Source organism: Paroedura picta, chromosome 4, assembly GCF_049243985.1.
Source record: "Paroedura picta isolate Pp20150507F chromosome 4, Ppicta_v3.0, whole genome shotgun sequence".
NCBI classification, from domain to species: Eukaryota; Metazoa; Chordata; class Lepidosauria; order Squamata; family Gekkonidae; genus Paroedura; species Paroedura picta.
Genome location: NC_135372.1, coordinates 92760078 through 92783427, shown reverse-complemented (window position 1 = coordinate 92783427; position 23350 = coordinate 92760078). Strand labels below are relative to the sequence as shown.

Below are 23350 nucleotides of genomic sequence, written 5' to 3'. Positions count from 1 at the left end.
CAACAACTCGAGGCTTATCACCCCTTTGGTTCTTCCACAGGGACCCTTAATCTTCTTCCTTTGTGTCATCTTATGCAAAGAAGTGCGGAAAGCCCTCAAGGCCAGCTGTGGCAAGAAGCACAGCACTGACCCCACACTTACCACCAAATCTACTTTGACAGCGGTAAGTGCTTGAGGAAGCAGCAGTCTTAATGGCAAATGGCCAGTGGGGTTTTTTTGAGGGGGAAGGACTGCAAGAGAAAGTTGTTTCCTCCATGTTCTGTTTGTAGGCTTCCCAGAGGCATCGGGCAGGCTTCTGTAGGAGAATGCTGGTCTAAATGGACTTTTGGGGTTTTCTGCTGGTCTTATCTGGTCAGGGTTGGTGTTGGTGAGGCATACTTTATTCTTAAAAAATGAAACAACAAAAATACAAAACCCACTAATGCAGCCCAATTTCTGGGCCAAGAAAAGCTCAGTGTTGCAACTTGTATAAATTAGAAGAAGTGTTGGTTCTTATATGCCACTTTTCTCTACCCGAAGGTGTCTCAAAGCGGCTTACAATCGCCTTCCCTTTCCTCTCCCCACAACAGACACCCTGTGAGGGAGGTGAGGCTGAGACAGCCCTCATATTACTGCTCGGTCAGAATAGCTTTATCAGGGCTGTGGCGAGCCCAAGGTCACCCAGTGGGCTACATGTGGGGGAGAGCAGAATCAAACCCAGCTTTCCAGATTAGAAGTCCACACCCCTGACTCCTAACCACTACACCAAGCTGGCTCTCCATTTGTATGCTTTGTGTAATCTATTTTGTTTCTGTTAGTCATAAAGAAGAAGCAAAAAAGCCTGATTCCAGAATTGTTGGAAATCCTGCTCAGCTACTGGCCCACTAGAGATTTTTCCAAGCGTGCTCCCCTGTGGTATCTTCACAGCTTTGAGGCCTAGAGACTTGCAGCGGGTGGAAGTAACGAAAGTTTGTGTGGTACAGAATATCCTAGTGTTTTGCCTCCAAGCTATCATGGGACAGAGCACTTTTCAGCCCGGAGGACAGCAGAAATGATGGATTGGTCTCTTGACAATGAAGAGCTGATTTGCAGGAACAGAGCTCAGAGGGTCCACTAGCACTGGTTAAGCCAAGAATATGAATAGTGGAGAATCTGTGAAGACAGGACTTAGAAAAGGGACGTTGCAAAGTTGTGTGCAGGAAGGTTTCCCAATTCTGGAATTCAGTTTCTAAGAAGAATGGAGATATATCAGGGGAAATGGTGCTCATCCCTCTGTGCATTGGCTCTCCCATCATCAACAGGCATATAACTGCAACAACACGTATGTGGATGGCCAGTTGTACCACACGCCCTTTGGAGACTCCACGGGATCTTTGCACAGCACTGTCCGCTCAGGCAAGAGTCAGCACAGCTACATTCCGTTTGTACTCAGGTAAGGCTAATGTCACAGGAAAGCAGTGCATAAACAGGATCTTGTTCCACATGTGAAATAAGCCAGCAATAAACTGCATACTAAATAAGACACACTCACCTGCCAAGCTGTTTTGGAAAGGAAGCTCAGGTGGGCTCAAATCCTTCTACTTCTGCTGCTGGGGCCTGATGTTTCCTTCGTGTCCTTCTAGTCTGTGTCACGGATTCTGTGTAATTGGTCACTGATAGCTACATAAACCCCAGAAAGAAAGGGTCATCTGTTGTTCTCTCTTAGTGTTCAGTCTTCAGCGGGGGGCTTTGTGTGTGGAAACTTGCTTCTCATTAAATACATAGAGATGTTGTCAAGGGCAGACACTTTGTTCCTCTTTTTGGCTGCTGTCTTGATCATGCATCTGTGTTTCCTTTGCACAATGGCAATATGAGAATGGGGTTTGGGGGAGATTGGGGTGGATTTTAGTAGGTGATGTGCTTATTAGCAGCCAAAGCTGCAGATGTAAAAAATATGTTACTTTGAGGAAGTGTCTTAACATTAATCATTCATGAGAACAGAACAAATGCTGGTTTCTCTGGATTCAGAATAAGGATGCATTCAGACATCACATCATGCTCCATTTTAATGTGACTTGAATGCTGACACCCCATTAACTCTAGTTAGTAGGAAGGCCACAAACTAGGTGTCTTAATCAGAAGTGCACCCCAGTCTGTTGCTGCTGCTGCTGTTGCAGCTGGCTTTCGCTGGCAGCAGCCTGGCAAATTTGCAAGTAGCCTCTGGTCAATTTTGGTTGTCTGCTGCACTAACAGTTATTAGTTAAATTAACTGCAGTTTAAGTTAACTATGTTTAATCATATAATCTGAATGCAGCCTGTCTCCCTGGGAACCTTGTTAGGGCTTATGCCTGATAGAAATCTTGTCAATAACGTGGAGAGGAGTGTGTCTTTCTGGATTTTATATTTAAAAATTAAAAACGTGATAGAAATCCACCAAAGGAAAAGACAGTTTCTTGGTTCCAAGTTGACTCTGGACACTATTGAGAAAATCAGGACATTTATACCAGTTTTCTTGCCTGGCCTACCCTTGGGTGCCCTGGAGATTCTGAGATGTGGATTGCATTCAGTTCTTCTCCCTTTGCCTTACAGAGAGGAGTCTGGCTTGAACAACAGCCAGTTACATATTGGGCCTGTGGATCCCAACTCCCTCTTCCTGGAAGCCAAGGATCAGAACAATGGTGAGGGAAAATGAGCTCGGTAAAAATAAGCCACAAATTGAAGTCCTGGCATAAAATAACTTGCGCTGGGGAGTAGGTTTAACCTGCACCCTCCCAATTCCTCTTCCTCTGGTTGCAGAGCATGACACTGACTCAGACAGTGACCTCTCCCTGGAGGATGACCAGAGTGGCTCCTACGCTTCCACCCACTCCTCAGACAGCGAAGAGGATGAAGAATTTGCCAGAGAGCCCTGCTGGGAGAACTTGCTGTGCCCTAACAATGAAAAAATGCCAGCACACAGCACTCCAAAAGGTACATCTGGGAGTGGACTTGGCAAAGTGAGAAAAATGGAGCCCTTCTCATTCTGGAAAGGCGGGATGGACCACACTAGCTCAGAACTTCAACCCTCAGCTTACTGATATCCAGGACTACTACATCCACCTGCCTAGGTGGCTTAGGCCTTGGACCATTAAATCCCTGCCCATTGCACAGCTGGTTGACAAAATAATTCTGTTCAATTCTAAAGCATCCATAATATTTCAACAGGATATTGGAGTTGACCTTTCTCATCTGTCCAGTGGGGACTGCAGAACCAGGGAGCTGAGAAAAGACCCTTTCCACTGTTTCTATGATCAAAATAAAAATACAAATTTATTTTTAGCCTGCCCATCCACATCACTCAGGATGGGTAGCAACATTCTAAAACTTCATGCCATGTCACTTTCTCTGGACTCACATCCCCTACACTTTGGCATATATTTCTTTCCCTTGAATAGGTAACCTGTTTTAGTGTAACTTGACTGAACATACCCTTCACGTACCCTAGAGGCAGGGAGACTGGCAAACAGAGCATGGCAAAGGGTTCACGCCTGTGCTCTCCTTTCGTCCCAGCAGACAACATTTCTGGTCCTGGCAAACCTTACTGGCCAGGAGACTTCGTGACCACAGCTAGTGAGAGTGATGGGCATGCTGGGTCAGAGAAGCTGCGTGTGGAGCCAATTGGTAAGAATGACTGGCTGGGGCCGGCAGAGGAAGCACCCAGAGAGAATGGGGAGACACAGACCAGGGAGAGCATCTTGAGCTCACTGCCTCACCCAGCTGCTCAGCCCCAGAAAGGTAAAGAGATTTGACTGTGGAACACCCACTCCCTGTACACAGTCTTAGAAAGGAAAAGCAGCCTCTTCTACTTGGTGTCCTGCACAAGGGAAGTTAGTATTGGATGCAGAATTAAGCATCCTAAGGGTCTCACTGCAATGCCATGAAAAGGTATTCCAGTCTAAGCCAGCGGCAGGTTTTTTTTGAGGGGTGGGGCAAGGGAATAGGGAATAGCCCTATGGGAGGGGGTGGCCAAACTGTGGTTCTCCAGGTGTCCATGGACTAGAATTACCATGAGCCCCTGCCAGCATCTGGGGAGTCAAAGTTTACCCACCCCTGCTCCGTGGTATCACTGGCTGGCCCTGGATGTTACCAAGCGCTCAGAAAGTGCACCCACGCAGTCTGCTCTGGAGCACTGTCACAGTGGTGGAGGCTTCCCTGCACCTTATCCCATGAACTGCCACTGGCCCAAGCCTGTTGAAAGATAGAAGAAATTCTATTTTAAATATTTCTGTCTTCCCATCCAACATAACCTCCCCAGAGATAATGCTGTTAGTTAGGCATGGTTCTAGCCATTATTCCTGTGGGCATGCCCAAAGCATGAATCTAGTGCCGAATAAAATCTCCAGGAGCTATCAGGAGGTAGGGTTTTCAGTGCTCTGCATAGCTCCTTCCTCCTTGCACAATACTTATCATTATATCACTGTAGCAGTTCTTGACTCAGTATCTTGCTTATCATCCGGTGCAAAGCATACCAAGCCTGGTTTATGCAAATCCAGAAATGCTAGAATGGCCAATTACTCACCCGCTGACTGAATTACCTCACAAACTGCTATGTAACTTGAATTTGATACAGTTCTTCATTTCACACATTTTCTGTCTGAGGAAAGTATAGGGACAAAGCTTCAGTTCTCAGCGTTACCAGAGAATATTAAACAAAATGGCCAGTCCCCATCTCACTGATTACATTTGCATTAGCGAAAGGCTGCATATCTTCTGAGGAGAAATTAGTGCTGCAGGGGGGAGATGATGAGGCAAACTTGGTTTAGTCCCTCCAGGAAATGTTCTCCCTAACTCCGACTATTCCTCCTTCAGGCATCTTGAAGAAGAAATGCCTGCCGCCCATCAGTGAGAAGAACAGCATTCAGCGTATCCACAACAAGCTGTCCAGCTGCCACTCAGGGATGGTTTCTTCGCATGGCTCTTCGGGCAGTGATGGCAGTCGTGGGGGAGGGGCACCGCGGCCTCGCCAGACACTCCAGGAGCAGCTCAATGGCCTTACGCCCATTGCCATGAGCATAAAGACTGGCACAGTGGATGAGGACTCCTCGGGCTCCGAGTGAGTATGACCGAGTCGTCTGTCTGGTGGACTGTATTCAGCAGCCCAGGAGCCCAGATGTCTGAGCCACCTGCCTCAGGGGAATTCCCTTGTTCACACAGCAGGCCCAGTATCTCAAATCTTTCTGTTCTAGAACTTGACTCCCCTCCCCCAGCTCTGCCTCTTGAAAACAAATGCTTTTCTCTCTGTCACTGTTTACAGGTCTTAGAGCTGACCTAGCCTGGACTAAATCCTTGCACCACTTCTGAGCATGGGTTGGGGGGGGGGGGTGGATAATATTTCCACTGGGGCTTCCTAGACTGCCTGCCTCCCTCATCATCAGTCCTTGCATATTTGGATTAGAGACTGAACAGGCTTGTGGCCAGAAAGATAAATGGCTATTTCAGTAGCCGCACAGCCTGGTTTGTGTTGAACTTGAAAAGCATGGTAGCAGCCATCAAAGTCAGGCTGTCCCTGGCTCTCCCTTCCTTGTCTCTATGGGGCTGAGTGAGGTCTGTGGGGGGTACCAGTTCTCTCTCTGCTGCCCGAGGAATAGTACAAGAAGGCATCTCAGGGCTGTGGTCAGATGCTAGAGCAGAATTAAAAAAATATATCTACAATTTCTTTTCATCTGGACAGAGGCTGTCAGTAGTATCCCAAGACCCCTTTCCTGGGAATAAGCCCTATTAAAGAGACCTGCATAAGATTCTAAATCGACCTGCTTCGCATTGCTCTCTCTGCTACCCAAAAGCTAAGGCTTTTCATGAATTACAGATAAATGCTACAGCATTTATAGAGTAGGGTAGGGTAGCATCCTAGGACAATGTATTATCTGGGATGGAGTGGGAATAAGGAAGCACTGTCCTACTCTAACTTCTTCCTCAGCTTTCTGGCACTAACACCCCCTCTCCTCCCTTCTCTGTCTCTTGTTCTCTCACCTCTCTTTTCAATCGCCTAGATTTCTGTTTTTTAATTTTCTCCATTAACACACAAGCCCCACAGGGGGTGCTTTGCCCAAACCTGCTCATGAACATGCTCATGTGTTTGTGTTTCCCCCTTTCCCGTCTCGCTTTATGTTTGATCACTGAGCAGGAGTGATGAAACCTCAATCTGACGCCGCACGTATCAGACTCTCTCGTGCATTGGCCAGTCCGAGAGCCAGGATTGCTCTCAAACCGCAGCGAGGAATGTTGTCTCCTTCAGCCCAGCCCTGCACGGTCTGGCCAGCCGGACCCACTGTACGTAGTGCCAAATGAAACTGACTTGCCACCCTGGCACCAGGGCAATGGCAGGTCCCAGGAGACAGACCTACTTGAACAGATGCACTTTGAATCATTGTACAATGGACAGAAACACAAACTTGACCACCTCCGAGTCTTCAGGGATTTTCATGCTTCGTTCCCCAGCCTGAAACTGTTGCAAGTCTGGAATATTTTTCTTGTCTTTCCAGTTGGGCAGCGGGACCTCAACAGCAACCACACGCCCGGGACCTCTGGACATGCTTTACTGTGCAGATGTCTGCATATCTGACAATGGGGCTGAGTAGGGGTCAGGGTGCTTGAAAACCGATGCCACTGGGGGCACAGAACATTGTTGCTTTTAGCCTGATGTAAAAATGGGGCACAATTTCTGGAGGGACACAACACTGCCGTGACTTTCTCTGAGGACTGGGGAACCTTAAATTAAGGCCTGAGAACACAGCAGCATGAAGTCTGTGCTAGGCACTACAGGCAGACTCTGCATTAAAGCCAAACTCTTGAAAGGCCTCACCTGCACAATCCCAGAAGGTAGCCCTGGCCCCCTCTGCAAGTATGTGATGGAACATCATAAGTGTGCTTTTCTGCCATCCCGTTGCAGAGGAGTTTAAACAAGAGCAACTGAAGCGGGCGAGTCAGTCACCATCTGTTTGGCACAAAGGAAAGAGAGCAGGATGGGGTGGGGCTGAAATCTGGCATTGCCATGCCAGGCATCCACAGAATTGAGAAAGGCTGAATATCCAGGAAGGAAACTTGCTCACCCAAACAACTTTCTGTATAAGTACTTGAGTGCTTCCCACAGGACAGCACTTGGTGCCATCTATTCTGTTATGGCACACGGAAAATTAAAACGTTTATTGAGAACGTTGCATAAGGAAGCGTTGAGGTTTATAACGCAAACTCAAGAGCCAGTCCCCAGGATGCTCCGTATGTCCATCAACTCACCGCCGGTTTGCATCAGCTGAGAATCTTGTCCCTTATCTGGCAAATGGCTCACCTCAGACTTTGTCCTCCAGATGGCACAGTAGAACCACAAAACTCTGTGGGACAACTCTTGAGCGAGGTTAGAGCCTGATATAGGATACTGGCATCAGTGGAAGTGCTCCCTCTTGGACCACAAAAGCGTACTTTGTAAAGTCATGTGGTTGTGGCAGCCGTCTCTCCAAGCTCAGCTCCGGTTTAGTGACTTGGCCCTATTGGGGCTGCCCCGAGAGGCCTCTCACAAGGTGCTGAGCATTGTGGGAGCGGTCTGCTGAGTCATCTCTCCATGCTGCAGTTATTTTAATAGAAAACGACAAAAAGAAAAAAAGTCCTCCTGACCAGACAGCACCGGCTCCCTGTGCTGCTGGACTGGAGCACGGATGCTGCCTTCATATTTCCTGATAGCGCCTGGCTCGCATGCCGACGGGGCGCTGCCTTTCTGCCTCAGAAGCCTTCATTTTTTTCTACACTCAGCCAAGCCAGATGCCTGTTCATCAGGGGGATTTTCATGCTGGGTCCTTTTGGAAAGTTTTTTATAATGTTCCTGGGAAAGAGATTTTTCGGATAAGGGCATGGGGAAAGAGGGGGGCAGCTTGGGGAGGGGTGAAGGCGCTGTTTATTTTGATGTAATTTTTTATTTGAACACTGCTGAAGGATGTTCTAATTTAAAGAGATGAAAAGCCGTCCAAGCTTATAACTTTTAGATTCGTAGCTGTTATCAAGTCTCGTTAGACTCCGCCACACTTTACCAACTTAGCCAAGGTTGGCACAAGGCGGGGGTGTGTCAGGACTTTGACCATCTCCATGGCCTGGTTTAGCCAAGGACGGGGTTTTCAGCATGAGGTGTCTCCTCTCATCTCCTCTGGAAATCTTGTCGAGGGCCGTCCAGCCTCCTGGAGCCTCCTTGCCAATCCTAGCCCTTTCTTGCAGGCTTTTGATGTAATGGGATGTGATACTTTTAAATCTGTGTCATGTCAGCCTGGCACTTTTGTAGCAGCCACTGTGTGTGTGAACCACAAAGTTAAGCAGACAGGAGATCAGTTCCAACACAACTTCTTGTATGGATTAATTGATCTGATGCATTTTTGTTTCCATCAAAATGTACTTTGTAAGGTCAAAGAATGAAGGAGATATTTTTCCTAATGCAGAAGGACCGGCAATTAAGTTCTAGCGGGGGGTTGATGTTGCCCTGGCCATCAGTTCCACATAAGTTAACTTCAGCTCTGTAAACCCAAGGAGAGTGTTGCTCTATCTGGAGATCAAAAGTCCGGCTAAGCAATCCTGTTTGCACTTCCTCTGTTCTCCTAGCAAGCTGCTTCCCATAATACTGCAGCATTAAAAGACAAGCTCCCTCAGGAGCCCCATGTGTACGAATATTGATACCTCAGCCCGTGGAGAATGGGACACTCCTATTGGCCCTAGCCTATTAAAATCACTAGGGGAAAAGAAACACAATGTAGTTTGATCAGCTCTACTCACATGATATAAAGAGAAGCAGCAGAGAAATTGCCGTGGATGAAAACAAGCAGTGAAGCTTCCCCCCTTCAAACCTCCCATTGCTAGCTCACAGGGCGGGAGTAAGTAACATATTGTTGTGGAGTGTGCTCCCTGTGGAAACCCCAGAATCTATTCTGCAGGTGTGAATGAAAGATGGGAGGCCGAACTAATGGCTACTGTACGAATGTCTTCCATAAAGGACCCCCTTCCCCCTAGCTGTAGTTCTCTGACCAGCAATGTCTCTGCCCCTTGGAGGGCAGCACAATAGGCAAATAGTCAGCAGCTGAAGTCTTTCTAATCATTCAGATACATGCTGAGAAAAACGTCACTTGTGGTATTGACGCCAGTCACAGAACTGTTGAAGAAGAAGAATTGGTTTTTATACCCCTTTTCACTACCAAGAGCCTGGAAGCAGCTTACAATCACCTTCCCTTCCTCTCCCTGTGAGGTAGGTGGGGTATAGGAGCTGTGCCAGAAAAAGACCTGGGCCAGTTGTTCTATTTCCAGTCCCTACCAATACCTCAAACCCTGATTTGCCTCCTGTATAGGTCCTAAGACAAGTGTACAAACTAACCTATCATACCAAGGTCCTATGCAAGATGTTTTCTCGGTGGGAGACTGCGGCAGTGGCCCAAAGGACTCTGTCATGACTTTTGGTAAATGACTTTGCCCAAAGTAGGACAGAACTGCAGTGGGTGGGAAGTCCCTTAAATTAGTGATCAAGAGTAAATTGTCAGAATAGTATTAAACCTTAAAAACATGTCACTGATTGGGAGGAGTCAGGCCTCGTGAAACAGCTTCTGCTTCATCACATCACTGGTATCACTTAGCCTTTCTGAACCCATGTGCTGCCATGGAGATAAAACACAATTCACCTGTTGGCTATCTCACCTGTGGAGAAGATGTGATAGGCATGTCTGCGTTTTAATTTATTTGTAATTTTTTTAATATATATATATATATATATTGACTGGAGAGTGAATTGTGCCATTCAAAGGAGGGATTGGAATAAACGAGGGGAGGTGTTTTTTGGGGGAAGGGGGAGATACACACATCTTCAGCACCTGAAGCATTAAGAAGTATGTGAAAGAAAATGCCTATAACCCTGTCCATCATCAAAACCTGATCATTGTCCAGGGTGAGGTGGTAAGAGGATTCCATGCAGCATTGGGAAGAGGGTGAAAACAACTGATGCACAGTATATCAGGTTTAGAGTCTCTTCATTAGCAGCTGCCCTGAAAGTGCAACAGCAGACTTTGTCCATGCTCTTCTTGCAGCTAAGTATACTTTTTGCTGCACAGGTAACGAATAACCATCTCTGTCCAGATGTGTGCTTCTCCCAGGGTCAGTCCGTTAACAGCCAGTGGTTCTTCCACCAACATCTCAGCAATACCAAATAAGGTTATTTGCAGTAGAAGCTAAGACACACAGCCAGGTAGGATTGACCTAGTTTTTCCTGACAGCATCCCAATGCCTCAAATGGCTCCATGACATAAAGAATTCCAGCAGGTTTTTATGCCTGCCTCCAGGCTAGGAAAAGCCAAAGCTGTTTAATTTCTACCTAGCAAGCAGCTGCGAGAGGCACGTAGTCTTGTCAGAAAAAAGCACTCTACCGTTCCTGAGAATACCAGCTGTCCTACATCAGCTACTAGGGGAGGGAGGGACACCTTATGAAGAAAGCCAGTAACTGGTCCTATAGAGGCTTATGTTTTGACAGATATCGATACGATGCTGGCTCTCTCCTTGGAACTAACAGTTGAAGTGTACAGATAGTTATTAATGTAAATACTGTAGGGTTGACACACATACCCCGGACACTAATAAAAACTGTAGTTCAGGTGGTTCCATTTCAGTACTGTGTCCATAGCTTGTGCTAAACACAATAGCCTGAGGGAAGGTATACTGAACTAAGTACCCAGGTTACAGTAAAGCTAACAACAACAGAACCCTGAAAACCCTATGGTTTGCATAGTAATTTTGAGAAATGGATGGACATTAGGGCTTGGTGTAGGGGAGAGAGTTGCTAAAGAGAAAGCAGAATCCCTGGCCTTGTCTTTCGGCAGTTGAGAGGGGCGGGTTTTGCATGCTACCGCAAAGGGGAGTTAAATAGCAGAATCCATAGCACAGCACCAACAGTGCTTGGTCACAAGGAATTCCTGACCACTGTGAAATGGAGTCTCCTGCAGATAGGATTAGCTCAGTATGCTCAAGTCAGTGGACTTACACTCCTGTAGGTTTGGGGTTTGTGTTCTAGCAGCTCATTCTGTTGGCACCTTCCTTTGGTGAAAGGAGTGGTTTGAGGTTGCAGAAGCCTTTCCTAGAGCTGACTGGCAGGAGAAGGTTGCACTCCACAGAAAGATCCAGCTGCCGCTCACAAAAGAAGGAGGTGTGTGTTCTCCTCTCACTGAGTGCTCTGTTTATCAGAGGTCATGAATAACTTCTCTACTTGCACCACCATCTAAACAGATTTTCAGTCATTTACTACAAGCCTTATTATAACTGTACTGTGTTTTATTAGAAAAAGCATATTTTAAAAAGAGATACAGTATACAATATTTAATATACAGCAGCAGAGTAATTGTTGCTCTTTGTTAAAGGTTGTTCCCTCAAACTCAGTCGAGGCATAGAGAAGCAAAAGGCACTGAATGTAGCTTCAGCTAGTATCTCTTGTATCCAATTGCTTCTCGGAATCTCTTTGAGTTTGGCCACATTCCAAGAACCAAGGCACATTCCTCTACTAACACCTCAGCAGCGACCCTGAGGATCGAATACTGTTGACTCCCACCTTTGGAAGGCAGAATCACAAACCATTCAACAAATGCCCATTCCTATTTACAGACTACCGAACCAACTGCAATGGCCTTGGATTCAGTAAAAGATTGTCATGGAAACGGCCATCTCACTTGAGGAATGAAGGAACTGCAGAGTTTTCTATCGAAACAGTTTGATATCAAGTGCCAGTTCCTAATATTGTAAAAGAATGAGTTAAAACTGAAAGAGGGACATATTCAGCTGAGCTCTGAGCTTTTAATATTTTTTAATTTTCCCACCACTCAGTTTAGGACCAGATTTGGGATATTGGGGGGCTTGGGTCTCCTACACTCAACAACCCTTTCCCACAAGCGTTCACAACTTTTTATTAATAACCAAATGAAATCTTTGAATAATGTGTACTATAATCCAAACATTCTTTAAAAAGAGAGAATAAAGGATAGAGGCAAAAGAACAATTAGTAACAGGAAGCAGTTTTAGGAGATGCAAAGAATACTCTAGTAATTATTAAGGTCACCTTTTTCAAGCAGTTCAGTTTAATTTTTTTTGCTTATGCTGTTTAATTTTTGCCCATCTTGCAGCTGATGGCAGTAAAGGATCCCTGCCTGAAGAGATTTTTCTTTTTCAGTCCTATCTTTGTGGATAATTTCAAACTCTGCCTTTGCTGAGTTCATAGCGCAGAATTGAGAGAGAAAATGGCCTTGGCAGACAGCAATCATGGCAACACACAATCCATTAGGGCTTGAAATTAGAGGCAACTTCTTAGAAGCAGTCAAGGGAAAATAGGACAGTAGTACACAATTGTAAATGGGTTAAGCTTAAACAGTAAGCTTAAAATAGTAAATAGAAAGCTTGAACAACCCCAAGGCTTCCCCCTCCAAATTCTACCTAATCTGAAATTTGCACTCATTTAATATAGCAGTCTTAGTGGGTCAACTTATATACTGTCCAGCAACAATGTAATAGTTTGATACAGCCCTATTTTGTAGTCAGATGACACAAGACTGAATAGAAGGACTGCACTGGTCCCAAATAAGGGAGGCTTTCACTAACCGTATATTAGGATATAAGCGAACTAGGCCAGTCATCACAAGCCATGAGAAGAGGCTATGGGAAAAGTCTGACCAGGTTTTCCAGCCTGCAGTTCAAGAAGCCTTCCAGCAGCACAAGTTTGCTCCATTCATCAAAGGTGTCCAAGGGAAGACATAGGAGAGCAAGAGTCAGCACTGCTTGGTGTCTCCTGGTCCAGATCTGTTTCTTGCGAGGCTAATTATGGGTTTTGCACAAGAGCAACAGATGTGATCAGGATGGAGGATAGCCGCAGTGGAACCTCCACAGTTGAGTGGCAGTGATAAGAGCTTCTGATGAAGCCTCCCTCTGAGGTAGATATGTGGCTTGGCTGCATCTTCACACGGAAGACATTGGGGACCCTCAGACATTCCTGTCAGCAAGGACTTTAGTGATGCCCAACATAGTTACCTTCAAAGAAAGACAGAACCTTGAGAATAGCCTCACAGCATTTTAATTATATGCAGGAATCAACTTAAAATATATTTCAGTATATATATTCAGTATTTCAGTTATATTTATATACCTATCTATTTGGGGCTCTACAGGTTCAAGTTGTCACCTTGACTTGGTCCTTTGTTCTGTATTATCCAAGCACTGTGCAATCTGTGACATTATTTATACCCCAAGCCCCTTTAATGCCAAGTGAGCCTACCAACCCCATTACACACACCATGGCTGATGACAAGTTATTAATTTTAAAAACGGCTGGCATGTGCAAAACCACTGCTTTTCTGGTGAGTGAATTGCACCCAAGGTGAAGTTCAAAGTCAACCATTCTTTGGAGGTAGTATCTTTGCCAGCCTGACAAGACAGAGAGGCAGACAAGCATAGTGCAGTGACACACAGGGCAACTGGCTGATGCTAATCTGGCCAGCTCTCCTTACAGGAGATGATGCACAATGTGCTCCTCCTGGCTTTAGTTTTCTCTTCCAGCATACCAAGAGAGAGGACTCAACCTGCATCTATAAATATCAGTGCTATTAGGATCGCTTTTGCCCTCCCCTCCCCCCCAGTTTGGAAGCAGGAAAGACAAAAAACTCACCGTGAAGAACCGGAGACTACCTTCTTCGGCAGCTGTGACCTGCTGTCCTGAAAGGTAGCAGAAGGGAGCTTCTGCTGACATGTAGAAGCTATAGAAAGGAAAGCCAAGGGAGAAGTGTAAATCTAGAAATCGGCATGACATATTTCACTTAGATGACACTAAACAGGATTCTAATGTCTTTCACTGTGACCTGTCTGGAATGTCTGCTCTAGGACCAAGTTGAGCACAGCTAATGAATCCAGTAAAGACCAACATGTTGCTAAATGAGAGTCAAGATCCACAGCATCACCTGAAAAAAATAAACATGCTTCTTTTCAAAACAGCTTCTTGTATGTCTGCTGATAAATTCCAAGTTCAGAAAAATCTGTATAACTATGATGCATTTATTTTTTAAAGTTAACTCTATCATGTATACAGTCTAGCTACAACACTGCTTGACTCTCGAGTGAAGATCAGCTTTTAAAAAATGTTCACTGTTATCTAGGGGGAAAGGCCATGATATGAATTCCTGGAGCAGAATGAGTTCTCATGCCAATCATGCTTGTTGCCTCCTGGACCTAACAAAGATCATTCCAAATTGCTTAGTTCGCCAGTCTGTAAAACAAAATTTAATAGAATAAATTATTCCTGAAGATCTTCACCAAACTTGCCTAAAAATCAGTATTTAAGTCTCAGCTATAACTTGGGTTAAATTTATTTGATTCCTTGTTAAAAGTAGAGGAAAATGTGCGACAGATATTTAATATGTTTCCTTGTACAATTTCAGCCAATTCCCTGGTTGGTTCATTCTCAGTGACTTCAAATAATACATTTATAGTTCTTTTGAGTAAACCTAGACCTTTGAAAACTGGAGCTTGGAAAAAAAAATAATTTCCTCCCTTAGTCTATTTCCACATATTGAATAAGTCCCTCGCCCTAACTCTTGCTTTCCAGGTGTTTGTTCCTGGCAATTATTCTCCACTGTATACTTTCCAGCTTGTTAGACATCACCGTAGAGCAAAAAGTCAGGCAAAACACTCTGTGAAAAATTACAAAATACTTTTTCAGAAGCCTGAATTAATTACAAAATACTTTTTCAGAAGCCTGAATTTTTCCAGCCTATGACCTACATAAAGTGTTACTGAAAACAATTAAATTGGAAATGTACAAACAGAAAATAGCAGGTCACCTAGCTGCTTAATTTCTTGTGCCCAGCATTCTCAAATCAACACAAATATCAGGAGAGTGGGCTTTGAGATTACTGACATGGAATCCTCTAAAACTGGTAGAGAAGGTTTGTTTGGAGCAAGTAGCCTTAGACTTTCAAAGAGTTATATTCAGTTTAGTACTGTTCCAGGGAATTCAGTGGGATCTATGCTCTGGTAAATGTTTCTGAAAGCATACATAACATCACAATGACCTCAGGTATGACCAGGATCTCTTGGACTAATGCCAGTTAATAATGCAAGACCCAGTTTCACAGAAATGAATAGCAATGCCATGGAAGTAGGAATCTTAATTTAAAGATCCTGGGTGGGCAGAGTCCTTTTTAAATGATGTCTTTAGGCAAGCCACCTTTGACTACTCAAGATTCACAGAAAATATGTGTTTCGAAACACACCCACATCAAGAATTCTGTGCCTCTGGTAAGCTAGTGTGCACCGAAGATGGGCTCTAATTTTACTGGACATGTACATTTGAAGCTCCTCCAAGTCAGAAATGTCTTGCCTTCAGAATATTATCAATTTTTCTCAGTCTATGAGTAGTACAATTCTTGTAGTACAAGGGGGGAGACATGAAAATGGTTTATGAAATCAGGGGCAGGGTAGAAAGAACTTTGTCTTCATTTCCAAAAAATATTAGATTTTGAGGGCATCCAGAGAAAGTTGATGGGTAGTAGATTCAAGGTGGACAAGAATAAATACTTTACATGCTTCATTAAAATGTGAAATTCACAGCCAGAGGATGACGTGGTGGTCACAGGTATAGTCAGCTTTAAAAGAGGATTAGACAGGATAGGTCTATCGGTGGCTATTATCCATAGTGACTAAAGGGAACTACCATGTTCAGAAGCAGTAAACCACTGAATACTAGTGTCAGGAGACAATATTAGGAGAAGGCTTCAGCTTCCATGCTCTGTTGTTGGCCAATGTGAGACAGGATGCTGAAATAGAGGGACCACTGGTCTGATCCAGCAGTGCACTTATGTTCTTAATCCTGATATCTCAAGATGATTCCATCAGGTGTTTTTTTACTCCGCTCCTGGTTCCACTTGCTCATAAAGCAGGGAGCATCAGAACAGGTTTTTTAAATCATGTCCAAGGTATTTTAACATGAAGAAATGCTTTGCCTTTGAAAAGTCTCAGGTTCAGTCTCTAGCTTCTCCAGCTCAAGGATTCTGGACAGCAGATACTGGAAAAGGCCTCTGTCTTCCGGGACTAGACAGACTGTGGCCTGATTATGTAAGGCAGCTTCATTCATCCAGTTTGTAGCATATTTGCCAAACTCCTGTCTTCTTCTGTATATCAGTGATGTGGTGGAGAAAGAAAGGGACTCTGCAGATTCAGACAGTGGTAACTGAAGGCAGTGAAAATTAGATCTAGCAGTTAGTCTCATAGGCACCACAGGACTCTAAATGTCATCCCCTCATACCACCCCATGGTACCTGAGGTCCAATATATCCACTAATCACTTTTCAATCACAATAATTCCTATAACAATTTTCATGTCTTCTTACCTTTCTTCTCAGCTAGCTTTAACACAGAGGACCCCTTCCTGCCAGGTAGCCCTGAATTTGGTGGCTTGAGCTGGCTGGGCCTCTCTGGGATTACACGCCTTTCTGAAACAGTGGCAGAACTGGTTGTTTTTGGAATGGACTTTAGCACAGGGAGCTTGGTTGCAAGTGTAGATGTGGGAATGCTCCTGGTTCGAGTCTGGCAAGAGCTGCTGTGGGGAGGCTTGGAGCTGGCTCGTGGGCGTGGGATGTTGCCGCCCACAGTTTTAGCTTGACCTACAGAGAAAGAAGAAAATATCATCAGACTGAACTACTTGAAGAGGGAAGTTCTCCTTGTTCTCATCTAGCCTTTGAGATTTCTTTGAAGGGATGAGTGCATACCAGGTTTTTCAAAAAACCCTCACCCCAGACTCCTAAGGAAACATAGCATTTGTGGGACTGGTGCTGAATATTCCCTTTAGATGCAGCCATTTTAGAAAGCAAGAAAGAGGGCACAAATCAACAGTGGAAGCAAGCAAGCAGCAGTAGCCACTGGAGAAATCTGCACTGGGACTAGCGCTATTTAATTTACTGGTGTCTGAATGGAAGGTGATATAGCCAAGTTTGCAGATGATGTCAGTGTATACTGGCTAGTGGTGATCTGACTGTAAAGGATCACAAACTGGGATGGCTGATGATACTCAAAGTGAAAAGTGATGCATGTTACACCCTCCCAAAAATTCCTGCCATCAAATATAATTTGATGTGATCTAAACTAGTTGTAACCACCAAGAAAAGAGTCCTTTGGAGTATGAGCAAAAAGTTCCCTGAAAATACCAGCTGAGTTTTCTGCAGCAGTGAAAGGATTAGAATCAGCATTACATTTGATTAGGTATAGGACTGAAAATCAAAGAACGGCAAGAGTGACAATGCTGTATCAGGGATAGTGTGATCACATTTTTAATAGTGTGTGCATTTTGGTTACCTATCCCTGAAAGGACAGAGAAATTGAGAAAGTTCAGAAAGAGGGGGGGGGAGCCATTGGAGCACCTTTCTTACAAAAGCTGGCATACAAGAGCTAGGATTTGCACAGGGTGGGGAAGAAATAATAGATTTGATAAAACTGGCTGCATTCTCAGTGTGAAGAAGCCAACATTATACTCTCTATCAAAATACTAGAACCACCAGCACATTGATTCTTTCATGCAAAACGCTTATGAAAATGAAGCACCTGTCTTCATATCTATAGTTACTAAAAGACTGATAAAAGGGGATTATGGATGAGGTGGAGGCTCATTTTTCAGTTTTGTGCCATGACAACATTCTGCTGACCATTGATCTTCTGTGGAGAGGAAAGTATTCTGATCCCAGTTGTTTACATTAACTTACTTGCATTAGCCTTCTGAAGAGGAACCATTTCTTGAACAGAACAGGACTTCTTCCCAGAGCTAGTTTGTGATGGACACACCCTGGGCTTCAGCTTTCTGTTACCATGTGCTACTGGCACTGTATCTGCACAGGGTGAATCCTGACGTTTCAACTAATGCAACAAGATAAAAAGAAAGCAACCTGTACAGCTGTGTGCTATGAAGCAAATACCTTCCCCAGTCATGCACAGAGAAGCTGCTGCGTAGGAAGGTACAGCCCCATGCTTCACTCATATATTCACATACATAAACAAAGGTGAATGGCATAAACTTGTAACTGCAGAAATTATTCTTGATTAGGACTCCTAGTCATACTACTTATTGGTCTATGTATTGCTCACATGCTTAGGTTACACTAGTGTGAACGAAGGTCAATAGGGCCATGTATCCTTGTAGAAAATAGTCAGCCTTACTGCACTATTCATGAGAGCCAGTGTATCGTAGTAATTAGGAGCAGCAGCCTCTAATCCGGAGAACCGGGTTTCATTCCCCACTCCTCCACATGCAGTCAGCTGGATGACTTTGGGCCAGTCACAGTTCTCTTAGAGCTGTTCTTACAGAGCAGTTATATCTTAGACCTTTCTCAGTCCTACCTACCTTACAGGGTATTTGTTGTGGGGAGAGGAAGGGAAGGTGTTTGTAAGCTGCTTTGAGATTCCTTTGGGTAGTAAAAAGTAGGGTGCAAAAAACCAGCTCTCTTCTTGCCATTACACATTGCTTATTCTTTGGCTGCAAATACCTCTGGGTCTTGAGCAGAATTGGCTTGGCCAGAAACTTCCTCCATCTTCCTCAAAAGTCCCCCTTTTGTAGTTTGAAGGACAGGCCTGAAATCCAGTGGTAGATTTTGATTTTTGGTGGTTCCTGGGAGGGCAAGTGGAGATGGTTTACCCTTCCTACAGCTTCTATTAGATGCCTGAGACTAAAGATGGAAGAAAACAGAGTAAAATAAGTAGTACTCAGAAGCACTCTGGTAGTGTGAACACTCCCTCACTATTTACAACCTTTTCCCCACTGCAAGGTTTTCAGTGGCTAGCAACAACAGATCACATCCATCCATATTATACGATCAAATCAAAAGAAGAGTTTGGGGTTGATCCAATAGAAATAAAAAATTCAATAAGTCGGATAGGTCAAAAGATTGTGCCAGTTATCTAAACATTTCAGTGGCATTGGGAGGGGATGACAAACACTTGGGAGGGTGTTTTCACCTTACAGGATCCCCTCCTTGATATCAACTTTAGCAAAGATGATAGAGGCTCTTTCTAGAGCACGGATCCCTTGAAGATACAATCTAGGCCTCCCATGTTATCATGGGATTCAGAAGGCAGCATCATGTGCTGTATAAACCTCCTAGGCGCATGCAGCTAGACAAAAGGAGTCACAACTAAAGTAACTGACACAAGCAAGATCAGAGAGGAAAACCAGGATAAAAGTGCAGGATTTCCTTATCCCAGGAAGCTATGCAGACTCCAGTCCCGCCACCATACCTTCTTACCACTGTGAGACATCACTGCTGGTGAGACATTGGGAGACTTGCTGGGCCTGGACTTTTTAAAGATCTGACTGTCAGCACTGCAGTCATTAATTTTATTTTGGAGTTTCTTGGAAACAGGGGTGCTTGCAATATGAGGAGCAGGACTTCGCCCTGTCAGAAACTGAACTCTGGGAGAATCTTCTTGAGCCAAGTGAGTTTCAGGTCCCACTGTTGGCAGCAGTGCTATCAAAGGACTGTTGTTTACATTGAAAGTCCTTCGCCGGGAGTTTTTAGTCCCCTCATCCTCTGTCTGCAAAAATCTGATTGGAGAGAAAGGTTCAAATTCTGGAACTGTCTCAGGCCTCAAGTCAGAGCTGGTGTTCTCCTTCTGCAGAAGCTGACATTTCTCCATCTGTGCAGCGAGCATATTGGCCTCCTTCCTGACCTCCTCCAGCTTCTCAGGACTCAGGGGACTCCACAGCTCTCTGGCCTTGCTCCTGCTCTCTCCCAACAAGGTGCTCATGTCAATGGGTTGTGCCAAGTTCCTTTCACTGGCCTTCCTGGGGCAACTGACCAACTCCTCTTCTTCTAGTCTATAGCAACAACAGCAAAGATCAATAAATAACAGATTCGGCAATGTTTAGCAGCATAACGTATGCACCAGGTGTAAGAAACGGCAAGCAAAAGAATAGGCTTCCTGTCATGTCACAGAACAGTTTTCAAATAGAAACTGAATAAGGTTGCTAATTCTGCAAATGCTAGAAATCCAAACTAAAAACATTCTTAAACATAAATGAGGGATACTGTACATATCAACTTAACCTACAAAACAGATATTTTGCAAACCAGCCTCCATTCACACAGCGCTTGCCCTGCAATGATAGTTCTCTTGTGCCACTCTGCAAAAGGGAATGTCACACAGCTCAACAATCTGAAAGCACAGGGGCCTTTGCTGTTGTGAGAAGCAGATGGACCACTGATCACTTAAAGCATCTGCTCTTCACTCATAAATGAAGGTTTTATATTGAATTCCAATTTGAGAAACTTCATTACAGAGCTGTGGTTTTGGAGGATCTTGCCTATCAAACCTACATTTTGGGCATTTTCAGGTCATTGTGGAATGACACATTTCTTGTCTGCAATGCTGATTTACACTATTAGGGGTTAGGCCCATCATCCTTACCCATCTGAAGGAGAAGACAATCCAAAATCTAATGTCTCGTCAGTAATAAATTTTATATCTGGAGGAATAAATAGGCATAATTATTACAAGAGATCACTGATTATTGCTATATAACTGTTCTATCAATTCACCAATAAGGATCATAAGCATTAATTAATGGTGCCTGAATCAAGCTGATACATGACTTTAATACTTTGGTATGCTTTAGACTCCATGCAAGCTGGGGTCCTTAACTACAAGGAAGGACATAACATCTGTCCCTATCATATTGGTGGGCATTCTCCCAGTAAAAGTCAGTTCCTGGCTTGCAACAGAACTTAGGTCTCATAATCCTTATGTTAAATCCATGAAAGTTAAAGACACATGGAGTCTATGGCATAGCAAAGTATTAAAGTCATATATCATCCTGATTCAGGTACCATTTATGTTAATGCATTTTGTGAATAGCTGATCAGCAATAATGCATCCACCTTTGTATAATTAACAGCCTGAGCTCACACAATTTTAGATTCACCTAAGGCTACTGAAATTAGTACCACGGCTAACTACTTATATGATCTGGCTGCATATTGTGCTCTTGGTTGTACACGTCATCAAAACTGCATATATGAGTCCTGAAAAACCTTAAACTTGCATCCAGCATCTCCATGCATTAAAAGACTTTCTAAAAGAGATTTCTTACTGTGGACCTATTCCTAGTTGGAAAACAAAATCAATGCACCCAGTTATGAAAGGCAGAGGTTTCAAAATGAAAGTGTTTACAATTTTGTCTAGCAAAGACCATCCATGTTTGTTCTGTCCAAAGCAACACGCACACATATGCACACACAACCATGAGTACATCAGAGCTCACCTTCAGTTAGCAACTCCATGTTTCCCAGGAACTATGTAAGCAAACCAGTGAGTAACTGAATGGGAAAACATTCAATAAAACATTCAATAAAACAGCAAGTATCATAAAACTATTGTAATGCATGTTTTAGATTGCTGTATTGAAACATCAGATAGCTAAAATGGTTAGTAAAAGATTAAATAAGAAAATCTACGGATCTGAGCATTTTCCCTCATTTGGAAAGGATTAAGAGGCTGCACTTTATTTTTAAGAGGACTAAATGAGGCACATTAGAGGTATTATAAAATTACAAGATTTTTTTGCAGAGAATTATCTCGATGTACTAGCTACCAAAAACAAACGAAGAGAGCCAACGCCAGCCTGAGCATGATGAGATTCCATTTTCTTCCAAGGCAGTCTTTAGACATATTTAAATGATTCAGCTGAGGAAACTTTCATATACTCATATGAAATTATTCGGCAATAGGCTAATGAGTGAGAAATACAACCCATATTCTTTGGCATTAATAGCCATAAAAGAAACATGTGATTGCTTAATTTTTTTAATCCAACAAATCTAAGTTTATCAATATCTATTAGACACTGCACATTTAAAAATAGAAACCATATATTGAGAGATTGCATACCTCTCAGGTTGTTGGGGATAAATAATAAGGGATAGCTATCTTCATCATACCACACTTTTGAGTTTCCCAGGAACATCTGGTTAGTCACTTAAGAAACAAAATGCCTAGATTTTAGTCTTGGCAATGATTCTAGAGAATCTGACTTTGCTGTGTAAAATGCTATGAAATCCACTTAACTCTTACACTATTTGGTATCTTTTTAGCGCCACTTTTTGTGTATTAATTAAAAGTATTAACAAAAACTTGTAACCATTTGCTTCAGCGTTAAACACATTTTATAATTCTTTAAAGAGAGATTCCACTTGCTACTACAGTAGATGATTTAGAATGGTGAATCTTCATATTGTAGCAAGGTGGTTTCTGACTCAGACTAGGTTCATTGAACTAACTGGATAGTGGTTACATTTTCCCACTTATTAAAGCCAGTGGCAGAAATACTTCCTTGCTTCAAACAAAAGATGGGACTGGAATCTCGATAGCTTCCTCCCTTTCACTGGATATAAATGTAATTATTTTTTTTCTCTACAATGGGGACCCCAAAGTAGTTTCCACCATTCCCATCTCGTGCTTCATTCTCACAACAACCCTGTGAGGTAGGTTAGGCTGAGAGTGCGTAATTGGCCAAAGGACACCCAGCAAGCTTCAATTGCAGGGTGGGATTCCAAACCCTAGCCCACTACACCATGCTGGCTCTCAGGAGTACAATCTGGATTATAGGAAATTACAGTTTCTGCAGCGTCACTTATTCATCCCTTGCCTCTCTTCTGATTGCCCGTTTTACACTCCTTGCGAGCAGAGCTATGTTTGCCTAGGGAATCTGAAAAGGAATGCTGTAGGCTAGCAGTAGTGCATTTCATTTCATGTCGAAAACGCTTCCCTAGACTGGGATACCTTTTGTTAGGTCAAAAGACTTCCGTTCCTCTCGCGACCTTGTCTCACTCACTACGGGGATTCCGAGTCGCTGCTCCCAAGAGAGACCATGCCCGCAGGGAGGGAGGGAGCCCTTTGTTTACAACCTCTCGTACGCAACGCCCTCCGGGCACCTTACACGGTCTTTCCTCGCAGCGGCTGCAATCAACCCCACACGTAGGAGGAAGGAAACCCACTGGAAACAGGGAGACGCGCGCCTTAAATATGCGCAAATTTGTAACGACCCAGATGAAGGGGGGGGGGGGAGATCCAAGCATTCCAAGTCGCAGCAGCGCGTGCAAAACGATCCAACCCCACGGGACCAGTTAAGCGTCTGCTCCTCTCACCAGCCCCATTCATGCGTGCACGTAACCCCGACACGCGACACGCTACCCTTTCCCGCCGGAGTTGCAGCCTCCCGCCTGGTCTCACCACAACGTTTTTGCAAGCGGGACGAAAAGACCCGCGCGCGTTCGAATTTCCCCCCCCCCATGCTACGTCACAATACTATTACAGCATTCTTGTGTTTGATTGGGCC

General features: G+C 44.1%; 2 protein-coding genes across 14 annotated transcripts in view; one reads left to right on the top strand and one right to left on the bottom strand.

Annotated features, from left to right (window-relative positions):
• Positions 1 to 14293, top strand: part of CELSR2 (cadherin EGF LAG seven-pass G-type receptor 2) — a 121914-nt gene extending 107621 nt beyond the window's left edge. Inside the window, exons 29-35 of one of the 6 annotated variants that reach the window (XM_077334262.1) lie at positions 41 to 163; positions 1281 to 1411; positions 2548 to 2636; positions 2755 to 2928; positions 3511 to 3618; positions 4807 to 5050; positions 5988 to 14293. In XM_077334262.1, coding sequence (XP_077190377.1) covers positions 41 to 163; positions 1281 to 1411; positions 2548 to 2636; positions 2755 to 2928; positions 3511 to 3618; positions 4807 to 5050; positions 5988 to 6015 — 897 coding nt within the window. In that variant the 3' untranslated portion in view covers positions 6016 to 14293. Of the gene's footprint in view, positions 1 to 40; positions 164 to 1280; positions 1412 to 2547; positions 2637 to 2754; positions 2929 to 3507; positions 3733 to 4806; positions 5051 to 5987 lie in introns of all 6 variants that reach the window. The other 5 variants (XM_077334258.1, XM_077334260.1, XM_077334259.1 and 2 more) reach the window with 5 other exon arrangements.
• Positions 12052 to 23303, bottom strand: PSRC1 (proline and serine rich coiled-coil 1). Of its 8 annotated transcripts, XR_013230372.1 has the most exons (10): positions 22795 to 23271; positions 21904 to 21990; positions 21278 to 21332; positions 20425 to 20482; positions 19255 to 19834; positions 18507 to 18686; positions 17730 to 17880; positions 16365 to 16637; positions 13649 to 13937; positions 12052 to 13014 (listed from the first exon to the last, which is right to left on the bottom strand). XR_013230372.1 is itself a non-coding variant. In XM_077334264.1 (9 exons), exons 2-9 carry the CDS (start codon positions 21294 to 21296, stop codon positions 13011 to 13013), a joined length of 1353 nt encoding a protein of 450 aa, XP_077190379.1. In that variant the 5' UTR covers positions 21297 to 21332; positions 22795 to 23262; the 3' UTR covers positions 12052 to 13010. The 8 variants fall into 8 exon arrangements, 1 of the variants encoding a protein (XP_077190379.1); XR_013230373.1 differs by lacking the exon at positions 21904 to 21990 and having other exon boundaries at positions 23160 to 23303; XR_013230375.1 differs by lacking the exon at positions 21904 to 21990 and having other exon boundaries at positions 23245 to 23280.
• Between the last annotated feature and the right edge of the window lie 47 nt (positions 23304 to 23350).